The following is a 26993-nucleotide window of genomic DNA, read 5'->3' as shown; positions in this document are numbered from 1 at the left end:
TGTTTCCGCATCATCATCCGATGTATCATCTTGTGTAGTCTGCCATACAGACGTATCTGTCTTAGTCTTACCTGCCCCTTGGTTGCTTGTAGAGGCTACTGGAACCAAACCATAGGAAGGGAGCTGCATGTATGGGTTCATAGTGTAACCTAACCCTTGAGGTGGTGCTACCGGAGCTAACCTGTCCGCTATTGAAGACAGAGTCTTTGCGAACATATTCCATGGTGGCTCTACTGGAGGTTGAACTAACTCCTGTTTTTTACTTCGCTCAAAAGCTAAACAGTTTGCACACAAACCCTCATAAGTGACCAATTGATTCATATCAATTACCCCTGACTTACAAGATAAGCATGTTAGGGTTATAGGAGTGCTTGGTAAATTCTCCTCATCACTTTTGCCGCTCATAGACATGGTATTAACCTGTTATCGACTACACACTTTGTGACTGAAAAACACCCTATATGTCAGTATATAGAGGTGAGATCAATCTGACCACAGCTGCACCTGATTTGAGGGTCAGAACAGGACTGACATTACACAGAAAAGTCAGTACACATACTAGCAGTCAGTCACATGTTAAAGCATTAGACATTGTCATATGAGAATACAACCTCCATAATAACTTATACATAAGTAGGAACATTGTACTTCTGTTTTAACTGGTTCTATTTTTCAACATAACATGCAGAAAACACAGTAATATACAGGTCTCATATGCAATAGGTACTAAAAATTAACAATGCATACTAAGAAGTAGAAGGAATTTTTAGTACTGTATACCCTGCCTCCAGAGAGCGGGATACAGGGAGATTCACCACACTTCCATATCCAAGCAAATACGCTCGTAAGACGCTGAGTGGATTCAGACGCTACTGGTGCACACTGCCGCTCTTGGTAACTGATAACGGACACGGACGCTCACCAACGGACACGGACGCTGAGCGACTTCCACGTGTATGCAGACGTTAAAGGCCTGCGACTCAGTCTGGGCGGGTTTATATCCAGTGTACACAACCGCAGCGTCTAAGCTGCGACCGAGTACCCTCGTGGTAGCGTCTGAGCCGGAAGTGAGGTCATTCAGTTCATGAAACGAGAGACACGCGGGAACTGGCCATGAACTCGGAGGAGGGACGGCCAGGAGAGCGTCTGAAACCCCCTGTTGACTTAAACTCCCTGGATCGCGGCCTCTACCTAGTCCTGGCACCTATGATCCCCGGAGCGTAGCGCTGTCACACTCGAGATGTTCGGCGCATCAACACACTGTCTGTAGTCTCCACCAAATCAGTGTAGCTGTGTCTGGACGCCCCTAGTAAGAGGAAGTCCATAGACTCACCGTCTCCCCATGCTCCGGCCACAGCCTGGTTACGTCTGCTGGACCTGCTAGAACATCCGACACAGACGCCCGTCGAGACAGCACTGTACCGCGGAGGTAAGCGTTGTTGCGACCCGGTGGGGAGTTGTTGGAGCGACTCTTTCTAATATGCGTTTAGGACGCTGTTAAGATAAGTCGCTCTAAAAAATATAGTAAGTCTATAAAAATAAAATAATAAAAGCTTTAGGCTGCTTAATTCACAGCAGCCCTGTGACCATGCGGCTTCCTGCCGCACCAAGCAAAAAACTGATCTGACTGAGTCAGTGGGCGGGACTATGTAGTGGAGGCCCAAATGCATCCTGGGAGGCCAGAAAGCTCGTGACCGTGTTGGTGCCATTTTCGCTGTCGCTCGACAATATCCCAATGTTATCCTGTGGATAATCCTGTGGACCCAGCCAGAGAAACATTATTTTCCAGTGCCTAGCCTTCAAATGAGAAAACATAATCCACCATGAGAGTGCCATTTAATGGGGAAGAAAAAAAACATTGACAAAGCAAATTAGAAAGTGTAAAAACAAACAAAAAAAGGTAATGCACAGTGAATGGCTGAGTACAGATGGACTCTTATTAAGTAATCAGCAAAAATGCCAGCATGACCGACATAGGCCGGGATGCCTGACCAAGGGTGTCAGAGGAACACATGGCCTAAGCACAGTGGTACCCCTTTCCCATCGCAAATGCCAGATCCCACCCGGTAATTGGAAACGGGTCCTTACCGGGTGGGACCCGGCATTTGACCCTACACGCTGCCATCCCGACTCGGTATATCGCCGGGTCGCTATACAGGGGCGGGGACCGCGGCGTCATTGGGGGCGGAGGCAGTGCTGGAGATGAGGTCATCTCCGCGCCGCCTCTCCTATGTAGTGAACTGGGTCCCTGGCCGCATCGACCCGGCAACCCGTTCACACTGCCACTGACCCGGTATTCAACCCGGGAAGAACACCGCTTTATTCCCGGGTTGAATTACCAGGTCAAGCGACCCGGGAATTCGCCATGGGTCCTTTCACACCGCACAGCGACCCATGTCGACCTGGCAATATACTGAGTCGATACCAGGTTATTTGTGCGGTGTGAAAGGGGTAGGATATGGATTGGTAATACAATGGGGGATATTTTGTTACCTTTTCAAGTTTCCGCAATTTTCCAGTGGCCAAAAACTCATCAATCTTCTCTGCTATTTTGGCTCCCACACCATCCTGAATAACAAGGGAGACAAGCTTGTTAATAAAAAGGTCTGTGATGTATTATACTCGCCCTGCACAATAGATTTCCATTTAATGGTCTATCTACCTAACATCTCCTAGGTCAAAAAATTCCTGCCACCACCTGGTATTCTGGGGCTTTTGTGGATGAAAATTAAGTGATCAATAAACTGTAATAGAAAACCTATGTAAAAACCTAAAACTACACTACTTACCGTGCCTTAATTCCATAGGTATTATACACACCAGCTGTTGGGGTGACAAGATTTTCTGTGATACTGAGCTCATGTAGCCAATCAGAGACCATTTAAAGAAAGCAGAACGTTAATTATGTCATAGGATATTTCTTAAGCACACTGAGCATGCTCTGGACAGAATTTACTCTCCTATTATTAATACTCGTGAATATTCAAAGCTGTCCAGCAAATGGCTAACTCCATGAGATTATGTAAAAAACTATGAAGCTGTAACAAATGGCCTTTGTGTTATATGTCCAGCCATTGACTTAATCTGCAGTTGTAAGGGCTACTTGCAAGCATACCTATCTATCTGCAAATGTATGCAAAGGCAGTGTCACACCCCGCGGGCAGCGGCGGCCGCGCTTACCGCTGCGGGTGTCCTGGATGGCCTGGCGTCTCTCCCCTCCGGCGGCCTCGGGGGTCCGGCGTCGGGTCGGCGGGTATCTCCGGCGGCTCCCGGAGCGAGGGCGCCGCCATGCTGCTTTAGATTAGGTAGGCGGAGCGGGGCTGACGTCATCTGCCCGCTCCGCCAATTAGACCAAGGCGGGAGGTTCAAAGCCAGACGCCGAGCAGGGAGCCGGCGCCTGTGTATCATCGTTCTGCTTGTCAGAAGCAGTGATTTCCAGAGCTCCCTTGTTCCTATTTTCCGCTGTGTCTCCAGTGTCTCCACGCACCTCCGTGCCTCCAAGCGCCCGAGCGCCATCACGCACCTCCGTGCCTCCAAGCGCCCGAGCGCCATCACGCACCTCCGTGCCTCCAAGCGCCCGAGCGCCATCACGCACCTCCGTGCCTCCAAGCGCCCGAGCGCCATCACGCACCTCCGTGCCTCCAAGCGCCCGAGCGCCATCACGCACCTCCGTGCCTCCAAGCGCCCGAGCGCCATCACGCACTTCCGTGCCTCCAAGCGCCCGAGCGCTATCACGCACCTCCGTGCCACCAAGGCGCCTGAGCGCCATCAGCACCTCGGTACCTCAGTGCCTCTGTTCCTCAGCACTCCGGTGCCTCAGCACCATAGAACCTCAGCACCTCGGAGCCTCTGCACCTTAGTATCACAGAACTCCAACACCTCAGTACCTCGGTGTCTCAGCACCTCAGTGCCTTCAGCACCTCAATAATTCCAGCATCTCTGTACCTCAGCACTCGGCACTTTCACTAGTCTTGTTTTTCAGGAGACCTTCATCATTCCTCCGTGCTTCCTGCTTACCGTCTTCATCCTGTATGAAGAAGACCTACATCCGGCCATCTCTATTGCGACCCAGTAGCGGTTCCTCTTCCCTGTCACCGGAAGAAGCCCCGAGTCCACAACACCCTTCGACCAGGTCAGTGATAGTATACACAGGCCACATGGACCCGGGGAATCGGAACCCAGAAGCAAGTGCCATCCAAGATCTGGTTTCCCGTGTACAGAGTCAGGAAGCGGCGCAAAACCAGGTGATGCGGTATCTCCAAGAGCTATCCGGCAGGTTGGATCAAATTCAGGTTTCCCTGGCTTCAGTAGTTCCAGTTCCAGCTCCAGTACCCACTCCGGCAGTCGTTCCGGTTAATGCTCACGCAGTGTCCGGTACCAGGTCACGCCTTCAGCTTCCCACTCCCTCTCGCTACAACGGCAACCCGAAGAATTGCCGTGGTTTTCTTAACCAGTGCGAGGTGCAGTTTGAACTCCTCGCACACAATTTTCCCACGGATCGATCCAAAGTAGCATACATTATTTCCTTGCTTGAGGGTTCAGCGTTGGAATGGGTGTCTCCTTTATGGGAGCGATCTGATCCTTTGGTTTCCAACTACACTAATTTCATCTCATCTTTCCGCCGGATCTTTGATGAGCCTGGCAGAACGGCCGCTGCCTCTTCAGATCTTCTTAGAGTTCGACAAGGCTCTCGTTCAGTGGGTCAGTATGTGATTCATTTTCAGACCATAGCTTCCGAATTGCGCTGGGATAATGATGCCTTACGGGCCGCTTTCTGGAACGGGCTGTCCGACCGTCTTAAAGACGAATTGATTACAAGAGATTTGCCAGATTCCTTGGAACAGTTGATCTCGCTCTGTGTGAAAGTGGATCTCCGCATGCAGGAACGAGTTGGCGAACGTTCTCGGTCTGATCGGTGCAGATTCCGGGCTCCTCCGTCTAAACCATCGGTTACGACAGCTCCAGACGAACCCATGCAGATTAATCGGTCTCGACTGTCTCCAGAGGAGCGACAGCGTCGGCGTGAGAACAAACTTTGCCTCTACTGTGGAGCCGCGGATCACTTCCTCAAGTCTTGCAAAGCTCGCCCGGGAAACGGGCAATCCTAGCCTGTTCCGGGGAAGTCAAGCTGGGTGTGGTTTCTCAATCTTCTCCAGAAGTGGACTGTTTACTCTCAGTATCTTTGTCTACTAAAACAAAAGTCAAGACCGTTATGGCTCTTTTGGATTCAGGTGCTGCGGGGAATTTTATTTCTCTTTCCTGCGCCCAGAGTTTGGGTTTGAAATTACAGTTGGTCGAATGACCTATTACTATTACAGCCATTAACGGGGTTCAAATTCCTAACGCCTTGATTACGAGTCAGTCTGAGTCAATTCAGCTACAAGTGGGAGCTTTACATCATGAACAACTGAAGTTTCTAGTTATTCAGGAAATGTCTCATGATCTCGTTTTGGGTTTTCCCTGGCTCAGGCTACACAACCCTCATGTCGACTGGGGGTCGACACAAATAATTTCTTGGAGTCCTTTCTGCCGATTGAATTGTCTTACTCCTGTCGTTCCACTCCGTGCGTCGGCCAAGTTGGACGTGGAGTTAGTTCCTGAGGCTTACCGAGAGTTTTTGGATGTCTTCTCGGAACAGGCGGCTGATAAATTACCTCCGCATAGGGCTTGGGACTGTCCCATTAAGCTCATTCCTGGGAAAATACCGCCTCGAGGTCGCACTTATCCTTTGTCGGTTCCAGAGACACAAGCTATGTCTGAGTACATTAAGTCGAATTTGCAGAAGGGCTTCATCCGTCCCTCCACTTCTCCAGCGGGAGCTGGCTTCTTCTTTGTAAAGAAAAAAGATGGAGGGCTGAGACCATGCATCGACTATCGTGGTTTTAATGAAGTCACCATTAAAAACAAGTATCCTCTGCCGCTCATCACAGAGCTTTTCGATAGAGTGCGTGGAGCTCGAGTATTTACTAAGCTTGACTTAAGAGGAGCATACAACTTGATACGTATTCGTCAAGGAGATGAGTGGAAGACGGCTTTCAATACGAGAGATGGGCATTATGAGTACCTGGTAATGCCATTTGGCCTCAGCAACGCCCCCGCTGTCTTTCAAGGATTCATTAATGAAGTCTTTCGGGATATGTTGTATCTGAATGTAGTAGTCTATTTGGATGACATTTTGATTTTTTCTAAGAATCTTTCTGAGCACCGACTACAAGTTAAGGAAGTACTCCTTCGGTTGCGCAAGAATCATCTTTATGGCAAGATCTCCAAGTGCACCTTTGAGGTTCCTTCTATTTCATTTTTGGGCTACATTATTTCTGGAACTGAATTGCGTATGGATCCGGAGAAACTTTCGGCCATCCGGGATTGGACTCAACCTCTTTCCTTAAAAGCAGTGCAACGATTTCTAGGATTCGCAAATTATTATCGAAAATTTATAAGAGGTTTCTCTACCATCGTGGCACCTATTACGGCTCTGACTAAAAAAGGGGCTGACCCAAGCAATTGGCCTTCTGAAGCAATAGCAGCGTTCAAACAGTTGAAGACCGCCTTTATATCTGCTCCCATACTTCAGCAGCCAGATTTCCTAAAACCATTCTTTTTGGAGGTTGATGCTTCCACGGTAGGCATAGGTGCTGTACTCTCGCAATACGCCTCAGATGGGAAGTTGCATCCGTGTGGGTTTCATTCTCGCAAGTTCTCCCCTGCTGAACTAAATTACACCATCGGAGACAAAGAGCTACTGGCAATTAAATCTGCGTTGGAAGAATGGAGGTATCTTCTGGAGGGTGCTAAACACTTAATTACAATTTTTACGGAGCACAAGAACTTACTGTATCTAAAGACGGCCCAATGTTTGAACCCCCGTCAGGCGAGATGGGCGCTCTTCTTTACCAGATTTTCCTTTATCATCAAGTATCGGGCTGGAATTCTAAATACCAAGGCGGATGCCCTATCCCGTTCAGTGATGGCTTCCGATGAGGAGAATACTATGGGGAAGGCATTAATCCTCAGTCCCATCTCTATTTCTGCAGCTCCCACTAGGTTGGGCCCTCCTCCGGGAAGAATGTCGGTACCAGTTAAATTTCGACCGAGACTGTTGCAGTGGGCACACACTTCTAAGTTTTCTGGTCATCCGGGAATTCAGAAAATGTGGGAATTTCTGCGAAGATCATACTGGTGGGACACTATGAAAAAAGATGTTCAAGAGTATGTCAATTCGTGTCCTCAATGTGCTCAGCACAAAACTCCACGTCTGCCGCCTACGGGTTTGTTGCATCCTTTGTCCATTCCTAAAAGGCCTTGGACTCGTATCTCGATGGACTTTGTTACTGAATTACCGCTCTCTAAGGGTCATAACACCATTTGGGTGATCATTGACCGATTCTCTAAGATGGCACATTTTATTCCGTTGACCGGATTACCCTTCGCTTCCAAGTTGGCCCTGTTATTTATCCAAGAGCATTTCCGCCTGCACGGGTTACCTCTGGAAATAGTCTCAGATCGGGGAGTACAGTTTACAGCGAGATTCTGGAGAGCCCTCTGTTCAACTCTACAAATTAAGCTCAAATTCTCTTCTGCTTACCATCCACAGACTAATGGGCAAACTGAACGCGTCAATCAGGATCTAGAGACTTTTCTCCGTATTTACCTTTCCCCTTCTCAAGATAACTGGGTGGAGTTGTTGCCGTGGGCTGAGTTTGCCCACAACCATTTTTATCATTCTTCCACTGGTGAGTCTCCATTCTTTATTAATTATGGATTTCATCCCCAAGTTCCGGAGTTGCCCATTTGTCCTCCAGAAGAAGTTCCTGCTGCAGCCTCAACTCTTCGACATTTCACTCAAATTTGGAGCAGAGTTCATGCCAATCTTAAGAGGGTTTCCGGTCGCTATAAATTATTTGCGGATAGGAAACGACGAGCAGCTCCTCAATATAAGGTTGGTGACAAGGTATGGCTCTCTACCCGCAATCTTCGTTTGAAAGTACCCACCATGAAATTTGCCCCAAGGTTCATTGGTCCTTTCTCAGTGCGGCAAGTCTTGAACCCGGTCGTTTGCAAATTGGAGTTGCCTTCCCACCTTCGAATTCCAAACTCCTTCCACGTCTCTCTCCTCCGCCCCCTCATTCTAAATCGGTTCCACTCAGCATCTCCTAGGCCAACTACTACTGTGTCTGAAGCTGGGACAGAATTTGAAATCAAAGCTATTCTTGACTCTCGTCATTTTCATAAGAAATTACAGTACTTGGTAGAATGGAAAGGTTATGGTCCTGAAGAGAGAAGTTGGATCAATGCTACTGAGGTAATGGCTCCCCGACTGGTTCGAATCTTCCATTCCAGACATCCAACTAAACCCGGAAAGTGTCCAGGGGCCACTCCTGGAGGAGGGGGTACTGTCACACCCCGCGGGCAGCGGCGGCCGCGCTTACCGCTGCGGGTGTCCTGGATGGCCTGGCGTCTCTCCCCTCCGGCGGCCTCGGGGGTCCGGCGTCGGGTCGGCGGGTATCTCCGGCGGCTCCCGGAGCGAGGGCGCCGCCATGCTGCTTTAGATTAGGTAGGCGGAGCGGGGCTGACGTCATCTGCCCGCTCCGCCAATTAGACCAAGGCGGGAGGTTCAAAGCCAGACGCCGAGCAGGGAGCCGGCGCCTGTGTATCATCGTTCTGCTTGTCAGAAGCAGTGATTTCCAGAGCTCCCTTGTTCCTATTTTCCGCTGTGTCTCCAGTGTCTTCACGCACCTCCGTGCCTCCAAGCGCCCGAGCGCCATCACGCACCTCCGTGCCTCCAAGCGCCATCACGCACCTCCATGCCTCCAAGCGCCCGAGCGCCATCACGCACCTCCGTGCCTCCAAGCGCCATCACGCACCTCCGTGCCTCCAAGCGCCCGAGCGCCATCACGCACCTCCGTGCCTCCAAGCGCCCGAGCGCCATCACGCACCTCCGTGCCTCCAAGCGCCCGAGCGCCATCACGCACTTCCGTGCCTCCAAGCGCCCGAGCGCTATCACGCACTTCCGTGCCACCAAGGCGCCTTAGCGCCATCAGCACCATAGTACCTCGGCACCTCAGTGCCTCTGTTCCTCAGCACTCCGGTGCCTCAGCACCATAGAACCTCAGCACCTCGGAGCCTCTGCACCTTAGTATCACAGAACTCCAACACCTCAGTACCTCGGTGTCTCAGCACCTCAGTGCCTTCAGCACCTCAATAATTCCAGCATCTCTGTACCTCAGCACTCAGCACTTTCACTAGTCTTGTTTTTCAGGAGACCTTCATCATTCCTCCGTGCTTCCTGCTTACCGTCTTCATCCTGTATGAAGAAGACCTACATCCGGCCATCTCTATTGCGACCCAGTAGCGGTTCCTCTTCCCTGTCACCGGAAGAAGCCCCGAGTCCACAACACCCTTCGACCAGGTCAGTGATAGGCAGAACATGTTTCTATCAATATTTACCAACTACTTCACTTTTCTTTACATTTTCCACAGTCATGTCTCGGAATCTTAAACTAATACATTAACATATGATTGAGAGTTAGAGACTGCACTTTGGAGTTCCTCCTGATTCTATCTCAGGTTGAGAAATCCTGCCAAGATACCGCATGCTAATTTTACTTAATAGAATTGTAATGTTCACGTTGGAAATTGACAGGTGTCGATTTGTATTCACTATAGTCATTTGCAAAGCTGATGGTCACAGATCATACTCTCAAATATGAGCGACATGGAAATTGATAAATCTAATGGGATCCAGTCAGAATCCCGGCAGTCACAATACTGACGCCGGAATCCTGATACTATTCGGAATGCCAACATTGGCATCCTGAATAGGTTCACCATCCTAGCGCCGGAATCCCAACAGCTGGGATGCTGAACGAGAAGACACCAGCCCGCAGGAGAGGGGCGAGGGGATAGGATTAGGCTGCGGGAGAAGGGTTAGGCACCACCTGGGACAGTAGGGTTAGGCTGCGGGGAGGGTTAGGTTTGCGCACCACTGGGGACCGTTAGGGTTAGGCTGAGGGGAGGGTTAGGTTTAGGCAGCATGGAGTGTAGGGTCAGGGGGCTAGGACTAGAAGGTAAGTATACTTACCTTCCCCTGTCAGGATTCCGAACATCGGGGTGCAGCGGTTGGTATACGGACTGCCGTCATCCCAAACTCCAGCAAATCGAACCCAACCCAGTCTAATTGATGGTATATTTTTGTGAAGTTGCTGTACAAGAGAGTGTATGCACCTTAATGTCTAACTCAACCCAAAATCATCATCATCATGGAGAAGGGCCTCAGTTTAATATAAATAAACCCTGCTAGCACTGTCAAAGTCAAACCACAGTGTTGCAATGGCCAGTGAGAAGCAACCATACCAAACCGGTTTTCCCTTTTAAATTATTGCTGCTTTAAATCTACGGGCTAAAGCTCAGGAATTGCGTTAGAGACAAGTTGTAGATTTAGCAGCATTACATTCTTCCCCCAAAGGTGAGACTGATCATAAACGACACGCACAGGATACCGGACGTGTATACTGCGATAAAAGGTGGACACCAGGCAAAAGGCTCCACTCGTCTGGAACTCCCTTTCATCTAATGCCACTATAAATAACTTTGATGTCCTTCCACAGAAGTTATCATTATGAGGTCTGAGTGGACTGAATATCTGCAAGTATCTGAATTATAATTATTTATTGATATTTATTTATGTAGTGCCAGTATATTCCGCAGTGCTTTACAATTGGGAACAAGCAAAGTGATAAAATGTGACTGGGTATTAAAAGACAGACAGGTGAGGGACCTGCCTGCAATCTTACAATCTATAGGATAACAGTAATTTTATATAGGAAGTTTAGTGCTACATATAGCATATTGGTCCAGCCAGATTGTAGGGTACTGGCTGGACCTCATCACACAGAAACGTTGGTCTGGGGTCAGTGGGTTGTTTGAGATTATGTATGGAGGCTTCCACGGACCAGGCAATGACTACAGACATTTTACACTACGGGATTCAAATTGTGGTTTATCAGAGCATGTAAGCTTCCCAGTCACTATCTGGCTACTGTTCTGTGTGTTTACCAGGTATAGTTGCTCATGGACCACCCAGCTCAGCAGAGCCCGTTCTTGCAATACACAAAAGGGGGAGTGGGTTGCTCTAATGCACAAGGTTCACCTGTCCCTCAGATAAGTTCAGCTAATGGTGCCCCTTTCTCAAATAACTCAGGAGGCAACAGTATATGAAACTGGAGAGGCTGCTGATCCAGGATCACTGGACACAGACTTGAGAAAAAGAAACTGGTGTTTATTCATATCCAGCTGTAGAGGCACAGACAGTGCAAGGCTATAGAGGCTTAGCGGACGGGTGTGGTTCCACCAGGAGTCACCTGAGCCACTTCTGTCTGAGAATAGGAACCGATCTGTAAAGACTAGTGGCCAATGTGATCACCTGTTTTTGTTAACTGACAGAAGGCGGTGAATAACATTTGATTAAAAGTAAAAAAATAAATAAAAATAAAATATTTTGCACAAACTAAATGTGGATACTGAGGGTACATTTGCCTAGCAGCACGTCAGTATAGTCCTGGTGGGTACTGTCACAGAGAATCTTCCACATTAACTAAACACATGAAACCTAAGGGCCTGATTTGGAACTGTATGCAAACTTTATGGTTTATATCCAAATCCAATATAGGGAACACAGCGCATGGAGATCAGATGCTGCATCTTCAGACACAGCACTTCGATCACACTAGCGTCTATCTCCTACAGATGCCTCCTGCAGCATTTGTATTTTAGTTGTACGGAATTGCACAGCCGCTTTCCTGAGCTGTGCGATACCGTACAAAGCATAATCAGGGTGTCTATTCATAAAACAGAGAAAAGCCGTTTTGCGGAAAACAGGGCTTTTCTCTACTTTGGCCTATTCACAGGGCTACCTTGGAGATGTCCCCGACTTCCCCACCTGCACCCCCCGCTCTGTGCCTGAATCGCATCACCATATGTTAGTATGGAGAGTGAGATTCATGAAGGAACGGAGAGTTCTGCTTTCCGCTTCGCCATCTCAGGATGTCGTAGTCTGAAGTGTGGTGCGGTAAATGCAGGGAAGCTCAATGCACCCATGCAAGCTCAGGCCCCTGACCTCCCTACAGCCTCCTAGAAGCTTACATAGAAACATAGAATTTGACGGCAGATAAGAACCACTTGGCCCATCTAGTCTGCCCCTCCTTTTTTTTTTTTTAACCATATTTATATCTCAAACCTGATTTGATCCTTATTTCTATGTAAGGATATCCTTATGTCTATCCCATGCATGTTTAAATTGCTCTACTGTCTTAGCCTCGATCACCTCTGATGGGAGGTTTAGCTGGTGGTGCATGCGCAGAGGGACCAGCTGGCTGACGCCACACATCACAGAAGGGACCGCAGCATAAGACGTCACCGCTGGACCCCTGTATAATGGATTGCATCGCCGGAAAGGCGATTATACATGAATTGCTACTTACCAAACCTATATATCTCATTAAACAAGTAACAATGATTTTTTTTTGTTTTGTACATGAATAGACCTGAGTGTGCTCACACATCACCTGCACATACATACATATATACATAACCTGCTCAAAAGCAGAATGAAGAGGGTCCCAGCCACATTTAATGAATTCAGAAATGAGATAACTCTTGTCTGGGTAGTGTAAAATGGACAAATCTAAGTGGGCCATCTTGCTAACTTCACCGAATATTAAATCCTATAGGAGCAGGGAGCTGGGAGTTACTGTTCTAGTAGGGAGAAGCAAAGAGTTTATTATTTCTACTATTTATCACCTAACATTTGCCTTCAATTTGTCAACTGTAGCATTTTCCATGTTTGAATAAACTATATACATATTGTTTTAAAAAAATTCCTACATTAACAGGATGTAATTTGAGATGTTCGTCCAAATGTAATAGCCCGCGATCTGCATGAGCAGCTGCAGTAATATAGGGGGAGATGTACTAAGCAGTGATAAAAGAGGAGAAGTGAGCCAGCGGAGAAGTTGCTCATGGCAACCAATCAGCTGCTCTGTACACTTTTAGAATATGAAAATTATAAATGTTACGTCAATGCTGATTGGTTGCTATGGGCAACTTCTCCACTGGCTCACTTCTCCACTTTTATCACTGCTTGGTACATCTCCCCCATAGTCAGTTTTAAAATGGCTTTAGTTTAAGACAAAGCCAGGTTGGTTTTGCTTTTAAACTAATAGCTGCTTTAAATGCAGTGATTATATTATCAGAATGGCACTGGCTCCCACAAATTGTGGGCTATTACATTTGCCCACAATGTATTAAGTCTGGAGAAGTGATAAAGTGGAAAGTGATAACGCACCTGTCAGTTGGCTCCGGTCTGTCGTTTTTCAAATCCAGCCTATAACTTGACAGTTAGGAGCTGATTGGCTGGTGCATTATCACCTTGCACGTTATCACTTCTCCAGGCTTAATACATCTGCCCCGCAGTCTTTTTTTTCTGAGAAACGATATAGGTGTATATTCATGAAGCGGTGAAAACAATGGAGAAACAGACCAGTAGGGAAGTTGCCCATGGCAACCAATCAGCATCTCCCTTACATTTTATAGAATGTATTTGATAAAGGCTTCCTTTAAAGTGGATTGGTTGCCATGGGCAACTTCTGCACTGTTTCTTTTCCACCCTTTCACTGCTTCATAAATAGACTGCTTATTCACAAGAATAACTCTGGGAAGCCAAATCCCATTGAATCCTCTACTTAGAATAAATAAAGCAGTGAACGCAAAAACACGCTATGGCGCGTATTTTATCCAGAAACAGCGACCTGGGACCCACGTTTAGAAGATGAGCGGGTCCCATAGGGCCAATCATCTCCTGCAGCTGCGGCGGAGACAGGGTCAGTGTGCAGCAGGGAGGAGCAGCCAATCACAGCCTGCGGTGTCTCCCGCCAACCCGGCACGGTTTGAATCCCCATCACCATGGCGCTGCGCGCTGATCTGGGCTGGGCTCCACCTCCAGCACCATGAATCTGTGCTGCAGCGCTGGAAGACTGGCCCCGCTCACCCGGTACTGCTCCACCTGCTCCCCGCTGTTCGCTGACCCTGTCTCCACTGCCAGCACCAAGAGACTGGCCCCGCTCACCCGGCACAGCGTCCTCCTCCACAACGGTGAGTGCCGCTCCGTATCTGCCCTGTGCCCCCAGTCCGGTGTCCGTCCCCCCCTCCCCCAGCAGCATGTGTGCCAGGCTGCAGCAGGCTGTGTGTGGGGTGGTGGATGGGCTTGCTGTAGGGGGTCCAGCGATGCTTTCTGGGGGAGGAGGGGGGAGGTCTGAGGAGGTTACTGCAATGTGTCTCAGTGCAATGCCTGGTGCAGTGTGTCTCAGTGCAATGCCTGGCGCAAAAAGAGTAGAATGTGCTCTGCCTGGCGCAAAAGATAAAAAAATAAAATAAAAAAAAGTATAACGTGTTCTACCTGGTGCAGTGTGTATAGGATGTTCTACTTGGCGCAATGTGCATAAGCTGCACTACTGGGTGGTGTAATGTGAACTGCCACTATTATGTGGCCACGCTCCTTCCCCATGAAGCAACGGCCATAAATGTTTGCTGCGCGCCTTCGCCGTTCACTGTCCATACCTTCACATGTGCGAAGGGGAGAACCAATTTGCTTTCTGCCTTAGGGCGCCAAAATGTCTAGTTACAGCTCTGGTGCAGTGTCCTGTATGCTACACAGCCCAGCAGGATCGTCACCCCATCCTACCCCTTTCAACACTTTGTAGTGTCCAAATCAAGTCTGTGTTTCTATGTTTTTATAATAAGATTAATAAAACCTTCATTCCGATGGGACCCAGAAAAGGACAGGTAGGATCCCAATTTTTAAAAGGGAGGGGTCCCTGGGACCCACTTTTTTTTGGACTCAGCGCGATCACTGTAAAGTCTCCCAGGATGCATGTTAAACATAAGTAACGTGAGTGCTCACCAGTTTCTTGGCTTCTGTTCCACTCTTGATTTTTGTGGGGTACTTTGCTATCACAGAGGCTGCTTTCCTGTTTCAGAAGAGGAAAAAGCAATAAATGACACTGAAATTAGGCACAGCTCTAATTCATTCCTTGTGACATCTTGCTATTGTATAACATTAAAGTATTGCTGCATCTCAGCGCAAAGTGATCTACAATCTACAATGAGGGACTTGCTCTGACCTGTAGGCATTGTACTTATGGATGGCTCTGTTCACGTTCCGCTCATAATTGGCCAGCTCTGAAAATATAACCACAAACATCAAACTTGAATATATGATCATTTATCAGTACTGTATATTATACAAGTGGTATACAAAACTCATAACTGGTTAAATTATGTTGAAATTACACACTTTTTTCATATGTTCTGTTTCCATGCGCAACATTGACTATGCGATGTGGCAGGATGTTGAAATCACACACTTTTTTCATATGTTCTGTTTCCATGCGCAACATTGACTATGCGATGTGGCAGGAGCCTGGCACCACCGATATAGTCACTGTTGGACTGACTGCACAGTCGGTTTTATCTTGCGATTCTTATCACGCGGGACCGCGCATCAGCATTGCAAGCTGTTCACACACGGTGCGATAATAGGATTTTAATTACCTACCGGTAAATCCTTTTCTCGTAGTCCATAGAGGATGCTGGGGTCCATATTAGTACCATGGGGTATAGATGGTCCACCAGGAGCCATGGGCACTTTAAGACTTTAATAGTGTGGGCTGGCTCCACCCTCTATGCCCCTCCTACCAGACTCAGTCTAGAAACTGCCCGAGGAGACGGACAACTTCGAGAGAAGGACTTTACACGGATAGTGGCGAGATTCACACCAGCTCACACATACAAGGCAAACCAAGCTAACCAGCTTGAAAACTCAGCAACTGCTGAACAAGAATACTTAACCAAGTAACAAAACAGTACTTAACCAAGAACAAAGCAGTACTGAACCAAGTAACCACTGCAGGATCACAAAGCGCTGGGCGGGTGCCCAGCATCCTTTACGAACTACGAGAAAAGGATTTACTAGTATGTAATTAAAATCCTATTTTCTCTTACGTCCTAGAGGATGCTGGGGTCCATATTAGCACCATGGGGATGTACTAAAGCTCCCAGAACAGGAGGGAGAGCGCGGAGGCTCCTGCAGTACCGATTGACCAAACCTTAGGTCCTCAGTGGCCAAAGTATCGAACTTGTAGAACTTAGCAAATGTGTTCGACCCAGACCAAGTAGCTGCGCAGCAAACCTGTAAAGCCGAAACACCCCGGGCAGCCGCCCAGGAAGAACCCACCTTTATGAGTAGAGTGGGCCTTAACAGATTTGGGACACGACAATCCTGCCGTATAATATGCATGCGGGATAGTGACCCTGATCCAGCGAGAGATAGTCTGCTTAGACGCAGGACACCCAATTTTCTTGGGCTCATAAAGGATAAACAGAGAGTCCGATTTTCTGTGACGAGCAGACCTCTTCACATAGATTTTCAGAGCCCTTACAACATCCAAGGACTTTGACGAAATTGAGGAGTCAGTAGCCACTGGCACCACAATAGGTTGGTTGATATGAAAAGCCGACACAACCTTTGGAAGGAACTGCTGACGTGTCTGGAGCTCAGCTCTATCTTCATGGAAGATTAAGTAGGGACCTTTACAAGACAAAGCCCCCAACTCCGACACACGTCTAGCAGAAACTAAGGTCAACAAAGTGACAGCCTTCCAAGTGAGAAACTTGACCTCAACCTCCTGTAGAGGCTCGAACCAATCCGATTGGAGGAACTGTAACACCACATTAAGATCACAGGGTGCCGTAGGCGGCACAAAGGGAGGCTAGATGTGCAGAACCCCTTTCAAGAAAGTCTGAACCTCAGGGAGGGAAGCCAGTTGTTTCTGGCAGAATATGGATAAGGCCGAAATCTGGACCTTTATGGATCCCAAACTCAGTCCCATATCCACACCTGCTTGCAGGAAGAGGAGAAACCGTCCCAGTTGAAACTCCACTGTAGGAAACTTCTTGGATTCACTCCAAGATACATACTTTTTCCAAATGCGATAGTAATGTTTAGATATTACTCCTTTCCTAGCCTGTCTCAGGGTGGGAAGAACCTTGCTCGGAATGCCCTTCTGAGCTAAGATCTGGCGTTCAACCTCCATGCCGTCAAACGTAGCCATGGTAAGTCGTGATAAGCGAATGGCCCCTGCTGCAGAAGGTCCTCCCGAAGAGGAAGAGGCCTCGGGTCTTCCAGCAGAAGATCCAGAAGATCCGCGTACCAAGCCCTTCTTGGCCAGTCCGGAGCAATGAGGATTGCCCGAACTCTTGTTCTCTTTACGAGTTTTAGAATCCTTGGAATGATTGGAAGTGGAGGAAACACGTACACTGACTGGAACACCCACGGAGTTACCAGGGCGTCCACCGCCACTGCTTGCGAGTCTCTTGACCTGGAACAGTACCTCCGAAGTTTCTTGTTGAGATGGGAGGCCATCATATCCATTTGAGGTACACTTCAAAGATTTGTCACCTCCGTATGGAGGCCCCACTCTCCTGGATGGAGATCGTGTCTGCTAAGGAAGTCCGCTTCCCAGTTGTCCACTCCCAGAATAAAGATCGCTGACAGTGCCAACACGTGCCTTTCTGCCCAGAGGAGGATTCTTTTTACCTCTGACATAGCAGCTCTGCTCTTCGTTCCGCCCTGTTGGTTTATATAGGTCACCGTCGTTACATTGTCCGACTGCACCTGAATGGCCCGATCTTGTAGAAGATGTGCCACTTGTAGAAGACCGTTGTACACGGCCCTTAGTTCCAGAATGTTGATTGGAAGAATGGGTTCCAGACTGGACCACCTTCCTTGGAGGGTTTCCCCTTGGGTGACTGCGTCCCAACCTCTGAGACTTGCCTCCGTGGTTAGAAGGATCCAGTTCTGAATCACGAACCTGCGGCCCTCTAGGTGAGGCAATTGTAGCCACCACAGGAGTGAAATCCTGGCTTTTGGCGACAGACGTATCCTCTGGTGCATGTGAAGATGAGATCCCGTGCATGAAATCTTCCATACTGAAGAGCCTCATAGGAGGCAACCGTCTTCCCAAGAAGGCGAATGCACTGATGAACCGATACCCGGGAAGGCTTCAAGACATCCCGGACCACAGTTTGGATCACCAACGCTTTCTCCACCGGTAGAAATACCCTCTGCACTTCCGTGTTGAGGATCATCCCCAGGAAAGAATCTCCTTGTCGGCTCCAAAAGTGACTTGGGAAGATTCAGGATCCATCCATGTTCCCTGAGCAGTCGATTCGTGAGAGCAATGGACTGTAACAACCTCTCCCTGGAAGATGCATTTATAAGCAGATCGTCCAGATAAGGAATTATATTCACCCCCTGCCTGTGGAGGTAGAATCATCATCTCTGCCATTACCTTGGTGAATACCCTCGGTGGCGTAGAGAGGCCGAACGGCAGTGCCTGGAACGGATAGTGACAGTCCAACAGCACAAATATGATAAGCCTGGTGTGGTGGCCAAATCGGAATGTGGAGGTACGCATCTTTGATGTCTAAGGACACCAGAAACTCTCCCCCCACCAGCCCTGAGATCACCGCTCTCAGAGACTCCATTTTGAACTTGAATTCCCTCAGATAAGGGTTTAGCGACTTCAGGTTCAAAATTGGCCTGACCGAACCCTCCTGTTTCGGTACCACAAATAGGTTTGAATAGTAACCCTGGTTTACCAGATGAGGTGGAACTGGAACAATTACATCTGACCATTCTAATTTTTGAATGGCTACATGAAGGATAGCCCTTTCTGTCAGCAAAGCTGGAAAGCCTGATTTGAAGAACCTGTCGGTGGGAGCTCTTGAAACTCCAGTTTGTACCCCTGGGACCCAATATGCTGTACCCAGGGATCCAGACCGGACGACACCCAGACGTGACTGAAACGTCTGAGCCTCGGTCCCAAATGCCTGTTCCCCAGGCAGGGAGGTCCACTGTCATGCTGAGGATTTTGAGGACACAGAGGCAGGCTTCTGGTCTTGGGAACCTGCAGGTGCCGGTTTTTTGAATTTTGCTCGCCCATCTCTGAAGAAAGTGGTAGGAGTCTTGGACTTTTTAGCTTTTGCAGACCGAAAGGATAGAGGACATAGAAAAAGGTTTCTTCATCGTCTGAGAGGCTGAGGGAAGAAAGGTTGACTTACCAGCGGTTGCCGTGGAAATCCACGCATCCAATGCTTCCCCCAAATAGAGCCTGACATGTGAAGGGTAGGTTCTCCACACTTCTCCTGGATTCCGCGTCTGTAGATCATTGGCGTAGCCAGAGTCCCCTGCGTACTGAGACAGCCATGGACGATGTCCTTGCATTCAGATTACCCAGGTCCTTCATGGCCTCCACCATGAAACCCGCCGAATCCTGTATGTTACGTAAAAACAATTCAATGTCGCTTCTATCCATAGAATCTAAATCCTCTAGTAATGTGCCTCACCACTTTACTATGGCTTTAGAAATCCATGCACAGGCAATAGTGGGTCTTAACGCCACTCCTGAAGCAGTGTATATGGATTTACAAGAGTAGTTTCAATCTTGCGGTCTGCCGGTTCTTTCAAAGCGGTAGACCCAGTGACAGGTAAAACCACCTTTTCAGACAGTCGAGATACAGAAGCGTATAGTATAGGTGGGTTTTCACACTTTTTCCTATCATCCTCGGGGAAAGGAAAAGCGACAAGAACCCTCTTTGGGATCTCAAATTTTTTTCTCTGGATTTTCCCAGGATTTTTCAAATAATGCGTTTAATTCCTTAGACGTAGGGAAGCTTTCTTATTGTCCGTAAAGTAAGCCTCCTCTACCTGTTCAGGTGGTTTGTCAGTAACGTGTAACACATTCCTAATAGCCTCAATCATGAGTTGCACCCATCTTGCCAGGGAAGCCTCACCCCCCCCCCCCCGCATATCCGAATCACCCTCTGCCGTGCCAGAGACGGTGTCCGTGTCGTCTGGCACAATCTGAGCAAGCACACATTTCTTGGATACACAAGGGGATTTTGAGGTAGTGGGGACAGAACCAGACAAAACCTCCATAGATTGTTTTGAAATCTGTGATTCCGTCTCATAATGCGCAATCCTAGTAGAAATCTGGGATATCATTCCCTTAATAGAAGCTACCCACTGGGGCTCAGATTCGGAAGGCTGAAACAAAATATTACATTCCTGTTTACATGGAATGGATTCCTCTGGAGAAGATACATATTCTGCCACACAAGAAACAGAGTCCCTGGACATGGTTATGTGAGAAAGTTGCATACATACACACACACCCACACACACACACACAAAAGTGTCAGACACAGTTTCCCCCCAAGTACCTTCAGAGAAACACAGAGCTTGGAGCCAGCACACACAGCGCCTCAGTAGGCAGTTATAGAATAATTGCCTGGCGCTGACTGTGTACCCTTAATAGAACTACACAGTTAATAGACAGTCCACCCCCCCCTCCCCCACCCTCCCCTTCTACAACCCCCTTGGTACAGCACAGGATAGCTGGAGTCGTGGAGGGTCAGCGCTCCCTGTCAGCGTCTCAGAGTGTGGAACTGCAGGGAGAAAATGGCGCTGGTGAGCTGCTGGGTCCGCTCTGAGGAGAAGCTCCGCCCCCAAACATGGCGCGTCTTCCCACACTTTGAATATTTATACTGGCCTGAGGTAATGACGTTAGCAGTATTACCGAAGCCCCTGATAGCTAGAGTGACCAGTTGTAAGGGTATTGCGCTGGCCCAGGGCGCCCCTCACAGCACCACATCTGTACTGCTGAGCCTTCCGGAGTGCAGTGTTAGTACTGCGCTCCAACCCTGTAGCCACCATGCACACCGGCTCCCCGCTTGTCGGGTCGCCGGTGACACACTCACCACCTCGATCTTCTGGCTCTGTTAGGGGGTGGCGGCATGCTGCGGGAGTGAGCGGTCGCTTCGGGGGCTAACGATCATTACCCTCAGGAGCTCAGTGTCCTGTCAGCAGAGATAGTGGCCATTAACCTCAGAGGGTTGGACACTACTACCCCCCCTAAGTCCCACGAAGCAGGGAGGCTGTTGCCAGCAGCCTACCTGTGCCTAATTACTCTTAAAAATAAAATAAAACCAAAGAAGCTCTAGGAGCTCCCCTAGATCTGGCCGGCTCCTCCGGGCACATTTTCTGATTCTGGTAGGAGGGGCATAGAGGGAGGAGCCAGCCCACACTATTAAAGTCTTAAAGTGCCATTGGCTCCTGGTGGACCCGTCTATACCCCATGGTACTGATATGGACCCCAGCATCCTCTAGGACAGGGGTGGGGAACCTCCGGCCCGCGTTTGGTCCGGCCCACCAGCTTGTGTCAGTGAGACACGCTGCCGCTCAGTCCGGCGGCAGCGTGTCTCAGCTGTCAGAACAGGGAGGAGAGCGCGGCTGTTGGGTGGGAGCGGCGGCGTGTAGTACTTCAAACCAGCCGCCGGTCCGTAAGCCAATCAGAGCTCGCGGACCAGCAGCCAATCAGGAGCTCGCGGCTGCCGGTCCGCGAGCTCTGATTGGCTCTCGAACCTGCGGCTGGTTTCAAGTCCTACACGCCGCCGCCCAACATATCCGCGCTCTCCTCCGTGTCCCGCCGAAAGGAGCACGGTAAGAAGCACGGAGGGGAGAGGGGAGGGCATCTGTATACCTGGCACTGTGGAGGCATTTGTATACCTGGCACTGTGAGGGGCATTTGTATACCTGGCACTGTGGGGGGCATTTGTATACCTGGCACTGTGGGGGGCATCTGTATACCTGGCACTGTGGGGGGCATCTGTATACCTGGCACTGTGGGGGCATCTGTATACCTGGCACTGTGGGGGCATCTGTATACCTGGCACTGTGAGGGGCATTTGTATACCTGGAACTGTGGGGGCATCTGTATACCAGGCACTGTGAGGGGCATTTGTATACCTGGCACTGTGGGGGCATCTGTATACCTGGCACTGTGGGGGCATCTGTATACCTGGCACTGTGGGGGCATCTGTATACCTGGCACTGTGGGGGGCATCTGTATACCTGGCACTGTGGGGGGCATCTGTATACCTGGCACTGTGGGGGGCATCTGTATACCTGGCACTGTGGGGGCATCTGTATACCTGGCACTGTGAGGGGCATTTGTATACCTGGCACTGTGAGGGGCATTTGTATACCTGGCACTGTGAGGGGCATTTGTATACCTGGCACTGTGAGGGGCATTTGTATATCTGGCACTGTGAGGGGCATTTGTATACCTGGCACTGTGGGGGGCATTTGTATACCTGGCACTGTGGGGGCAATTGTGGATCTGGCACCGCACTATTGGGGGCATATGTGTATCACATCCAATTTTAACTGGCCACACCAATTTTTTTGGCACAGTACCTCTAAGGGGCAGACCTACTGGGGGGCAGGGTAATTTTTTAAGTTGAGAATTTTTGTATGGCCCCCGAAGGATTTTATAAATATCCAAATGGCCCTCGGTAGAAAAAAGGTTCCCCACCCCTGCTCTAGGATGTAACATAAAAACACTTTATTTTCCTGTGATATGGACTATATAGTCCACATTGCACAGTGTGTATGCAGCTATAGGGTTGCTACATATAACTTATTCCGAGAGTCAGATTTGGGTTTTAAATGGTTATTCTTTTGGAGACATCTTTTTTCCAAACATATTTAAATGATAAAAATACATTATATATACACACAATAAAACTCTTGGGGGGTGATGTATCAAGCAGTGAAACGAAGTTTCTTCAGCTTCTACCTATCAACTCATAAAATGTCCATGATAAATGTTACCTCAATGCTAACTTGTCCACTCTTATCACGGCTGGATACACCAAGCCCTTTGTTTTGTATACAATGTGATATAAAAAATACTTCTCATAGATAGGCTTACCCATAACATCCCTTTAAACAGAGATACTACTGAATTACACAGTCTGTGGCTTATTAAAACCAGATGAGATGCAGACTTGATGTCAGCCAAACACAGAACCGGTGTAATTAATGGGACCCAGTTTAAAAGGATAGTATGGTAAGCCTCATACCCCTTTTCCAGTAGCTCAACAAACATGGGTAAATGCACGGGGGCGTGCATTTACCCGTGTTTTTTGCTAGTGGAAACGGCTCCCTCTGCAAAAATCCGGATCAAGTGATCCAGGAATCCTACCCGGTAAGCTGTGCGGTGTAAACGGAAGCTGTGTCGATGCGACACGGCTCCCGTTCACAGTGTATGGAAGGGCGGTGCTGGGAGATCATGTGATCTCCCAGCGCCACCAACTCTGTAATATGCCAGGTTGGCGAGTGCAGTGGGAAAGGGGGCTCTGAAGCGGGTCGCAGCCGAGTAGCACCCGTGTCAGGCTCCCGGCTGCGACCCGCATCACTAGTGGAAAAGGGGTATAACATTACAGCCATACCCGTGTTTGGGACACCTTACTCGAAATGAGTCCTTGGAAACTGCAGGTTTTTCTTTTTTTTTTTAAATTGTCTGAATTCTCCAACATGTTTTCATCAATTAAAAAATGTTCATCTTTACCAAGAAAGGTAATGTGTATGCAGTGTGATCCCCAGCTATCATATAGGTGAAACTAGTACGTGTATAGACACATGTTAAGCATATTATGAGTGACAATGTACACTGAAGGTGGCTGCTGCAGTGTGTGAGTGTGTCACACGATCCATGTCATTTGGCTGCACAATGAATACACAATAATCACACCTGAACCTTCCCTTCTCTCTCACCTACGAGGAAGTCCGTTATCCCCTCATTCAGGCTTTCCTGCGGCGCTTTCCTCTTGCTCATGTTTAGGCCGGGTTAGTCCGCTCTCACCCTGTTGATGGTTTTCACTCGAGACCGCTGCTCCAAATCCACGTACAGGCCGCAGCGTGCAGCGCATAGCAGGAGTGCGCGTGCCTACGCGATGACGTACCGGAAGGCGCTGCGCACTGATTGGCTTCTCGTACGGTTGGTTCTATATCGGAGGGGCTAAAGGGACCTTGTGACGTATTGAGGGGAGGAGCTACGTCACCAGGGGGAGGAGCTACGGGCGAACAGGGTACCCGAAAAGTACCCTCGCGGGCTCGCTTCGCTCGCCACGCTTCGGGCACGGTGGCTCGCTCCGCTCCGCTTCGCTCACCACCTAATTACTAAAGGTAATAGTTGGTGGCGTGGATAGTAGAGGAACTATCCCGCTGGCCTAGTTCCTCCCCCTTGCGTCGTAACTCCTCCCCCTTACGGAAAAGGTCCCTTAGCCCACTTGATTCTAGCATCTACCCTTCTTTCGTACCGTCACCCATACACACGCCCCAGTCCTGTTGGAGAACTATAATAACGCCAGGAGGCAACCCCTGGCCGTATACACAGGGCCCTAATGTGTTTCCTCATATGAAAAATGGCTGCTGGTTATGTTGAGATCCATTCAAATAATAAATAGTTGGAAAATACAATAAATAAATTTTAAATAGGTGCTCATGCCGAAGTTGGCCACTAGGTGGCGGTGTTGCCTCATAAACTCGTCATGTACTGGGGGAGGGGATCTATGATGCCGCTCACAAAGATCACATGACACGTTTACCAATAGAAAAGCCTGAAGGAGTGAACGCCTCATTTGCATAGGCAATAAATATAGACGGTCTGTGCGCTGTGTGTCAATGGCAATTGGCAGTTTGCTTATTGTAACATCCCAATTTACTGTCTGCTCTGCAGAGAGAAGTAGTTGGTGAGAATGCCTGATCCAGCCAAGTCCGCTCCAGCGCCCAAGAAGGGCTCTAAAAAAGCCGTGACCAAGACCCAGAAGAAAGATGGAAAGAAGCGTAGGAAGAGCAGGAAGGAGAGTTACGCCATCTACGTGTACAAGGTGCTGAAGCAGGTGCACCCTGACACCGGCATCTCCTCCAAGGCTATGGGCATCATGAACTCCTTTGTCAATGACATCTTTGAGCGCATTGCGGGGGAAGCTTCCCGCCTGGCTCACTACAACAAGCGCTCCACCATCACCTCCCGGGAGATCCAGACCGCCGTACACCTGCTGCTGCCGGGAGAGCTGGCCAAGCACGCCGTGTCCGAGGGCACCAAGGCCGTCACCAAGTACACCAGCGCCAAGTAGTCGTCCCACCCCTCCTTATCTTGATTCGCATCAACACAAAGGCTCTTCTAAGAGCCACCCACCTCCTCTCTAATCGGGCTGAAACTGCGGTGGCTATTATGTTATGTACTGCTTGCAAAGCTGCATTGTGCCTCCATTCCAGGAGCTGTAAATCGGGGTAATAGATAGGCATTATATAGCGGATGTCGCCGTTAGTGCTTAGAAAAAGCAATCCATAGAGCAGTGAGTGACCGTGTAGTTTCTGCAGAACTAGAGAATGATTGTGTCTCATTGAAATGTTACAAAGTATCATTAGATTGTAGCAATTGTGTTACTATCTCCCTGACTCCCTGCTGATCACAGATACTACAGGGTCGTTCAGTGGTGCAAGTAGAAAAAATGTCTTACGGGTACTGTGTGCGCGCGCCGAAGGCGCGCGCGCAAAAAAATGGGTGTGGTCAAATGCCACATGGGGCGTGGCCAATGGAAATGGGGGCGTGATACACATATGGGGGAGGGGCAGATACACGTATGACCCCAATAGTGCCAGATACACATTGCCCCACAGTGCCAGATATACATTGCCCCACAGTGCCAGATACACATTGCCCCACAGTGACAGATATACATTGCCCCACAGTGCCAGATACACATTGACTAACAGTGCCAGATACACATTGCCCCACAGTGCCAGATACAGAAATGCCCCCAGAGTGCCAGATATACATTGCCTCGCAGTGTCAGATACACGTTGCCCCACAGTGCCAGATATACATTGCCCCACAGTGCCAGATACACATTGCCCCACAGTGCCAGATACACAAATGCCCCCACTGTGTCAGATATACATTGCCCCCCGTGCCAGATACAGAAATGCCCCTACAGTGCCAGATATGCCCCCAGTGCCAGATATCCCCCAGTGCCAGGTATACATGCCCCCCCAGTGCCAGATATCCCCCAGTGCCAGGTATACATGCCCCCCTGTGCCAGATATCCCCCAGTGCCAGGTATACATGCCCCCCTGTGCCAGATATCCCCCAGTGCCAGGTATACATGCCCCCCTGTGCCAGATATCCCCCAGTGCCAGGTATATATGCCCCCCAGTGCCAGATATCCCCCAGTGCCAGGTATATATGCCCCCCAGTGCCAGGTATATATGCCCCCCAGTGCCAGATATCCCCCAGTGCCAGGTATATATGCCTCCCAGTGCCAGATATCCCCCAGTGCCAGGTATATATGCCCCCCAGTGCCAGATATCCCCCAGTGCCAGGTATATATGCCCCCCAGTGCCAGATATCCCCCAGTGCCAGGTATATATGCCCCCCAGTGCCAGGTATATATGCCCCCCAGTGCCAGATATCCCCCAGTGCCAGATAGAAATGCCCCCCCAGTGCCAGATATCCCCCAGTGCCAGGTATAACCCCCCCCCCCCCCTCCCCCCCCCCCTTCCCTGCTCACCGCTGCCGCTGGCCGCTGCCGTCCTGTGTGAGGGAAGGAGAGCGCAGCCTGTGCCTCTCCTTCCCCTCAGTCTCCGGCGGGTGTCTCACAGTTTAATTCAGCGCCGATCCGTGAGCCAATCAGAGCTCGCACCGCGAGCTCTGATTGGCTCACGAATCGGCGCTGAATTAAACTATGACAGCCGCCGGAGACTGAGGTGAAGGAGAGGCACAGGCTGCGCTCTCCTTCCCTCACACATCAGCGGCGGTGCGAGGAGCGGCGGCGGCCCGTCGGTGTGGGTACGGCGTACCCACGGCTAAATTCTTACGGGTACGCCGTACCCACCCGTACCCGCCCACTTGCACCACTGGGGTCGTTGGTCTCTCAAGATGCCCTGTGTAGTGTGCTATCAGAGCCGGCGCTACCCGCTCAGCAGAGCCTGCAATGCAGGGAGGCGCTGTGTTGGAGAGGCGCTCTCC

General features: G+C 49.4%; 2 protein-coding genes across 2 annotated transcripts in view; one reads left to right on the top strand and one right to left on the bottom strand.

The window, feature by feature from the left end:
* The window catches only part of POLB (DNA polymerase beta), a 127782-nt gene extending 103887 nt beyond the window's left edge, over positions 1–23895 (bottom strand). Inside the window, exons 1-4 of the mRNA XM_063931740.1 lie at positions 23735–23895; positions 15177–15234; positions 14957–15023; positions 2494–2568 (exon numbers count right to left, since the gene is read on the bottom strand). Coding sequence (XP_063787810.1) covers positions 2494–2568; positions 14957–15023; positions 15177–15234; positions 23735–23795 — 261 coding nt within the window. The 5' untranslated portion in view covers positions 23796–23895. The remainder of the gene's footprint in view (positions 1–2493; positions 2569–14956; positions 15024–15176; positions 15235–23734) is intronic.
* A 755-nt stretch (positions 23896–24650) lies between these two features.
* On the top strand, positions 24651–25157 carry LOC134935021 (histone H2B 1.1-like). Its single transcript, XM_063930333.1, has one exon. The coding sequence runs from the start codon at positions 24718–24720 to the stop codon at positions 25096–25098; it is 381 nt and encodes a 126-aa protein (XP_063786403.1). The 5' UTR covers positions 24651–24717; the 3' UTR covers positions 25099–25157.
* The last annotated feature ends 1836 nt before the right edge of the window (positions 25158–26993 follow it).

This window comes from Pseudophryne corroboree, chromosome 6 (assembly GCF_028390025.1).
Source record: "Pseudophryne corroboree isolate aPseCor3 chromosome 6, aPseCor3.hap2, whole genome shotgun sequence".
In the NCBI taxonomy this organism is placed as follows: domain Eukaryota; kingdom Metazoa; phylum Chordata; class Amphibia; order Anura; family Myobatrachidae; genus Pseudophryne; species Pseudophryne corroboree.
Note: the sequence above shows the minus strand (reverse complement) of the source record. Positions and strands in the feature narration are given on the sequence as shown.

Excerpts from the sequence above, each read along its gene's own strand:
- LOC134935021 (XM_063930333.1), top strand. The coding sequence starts at position 24,718 with ATGCCTGATCCAGCCAAGTCCGCTCCAGCGCCCAAGAAGGGCTCTAAA.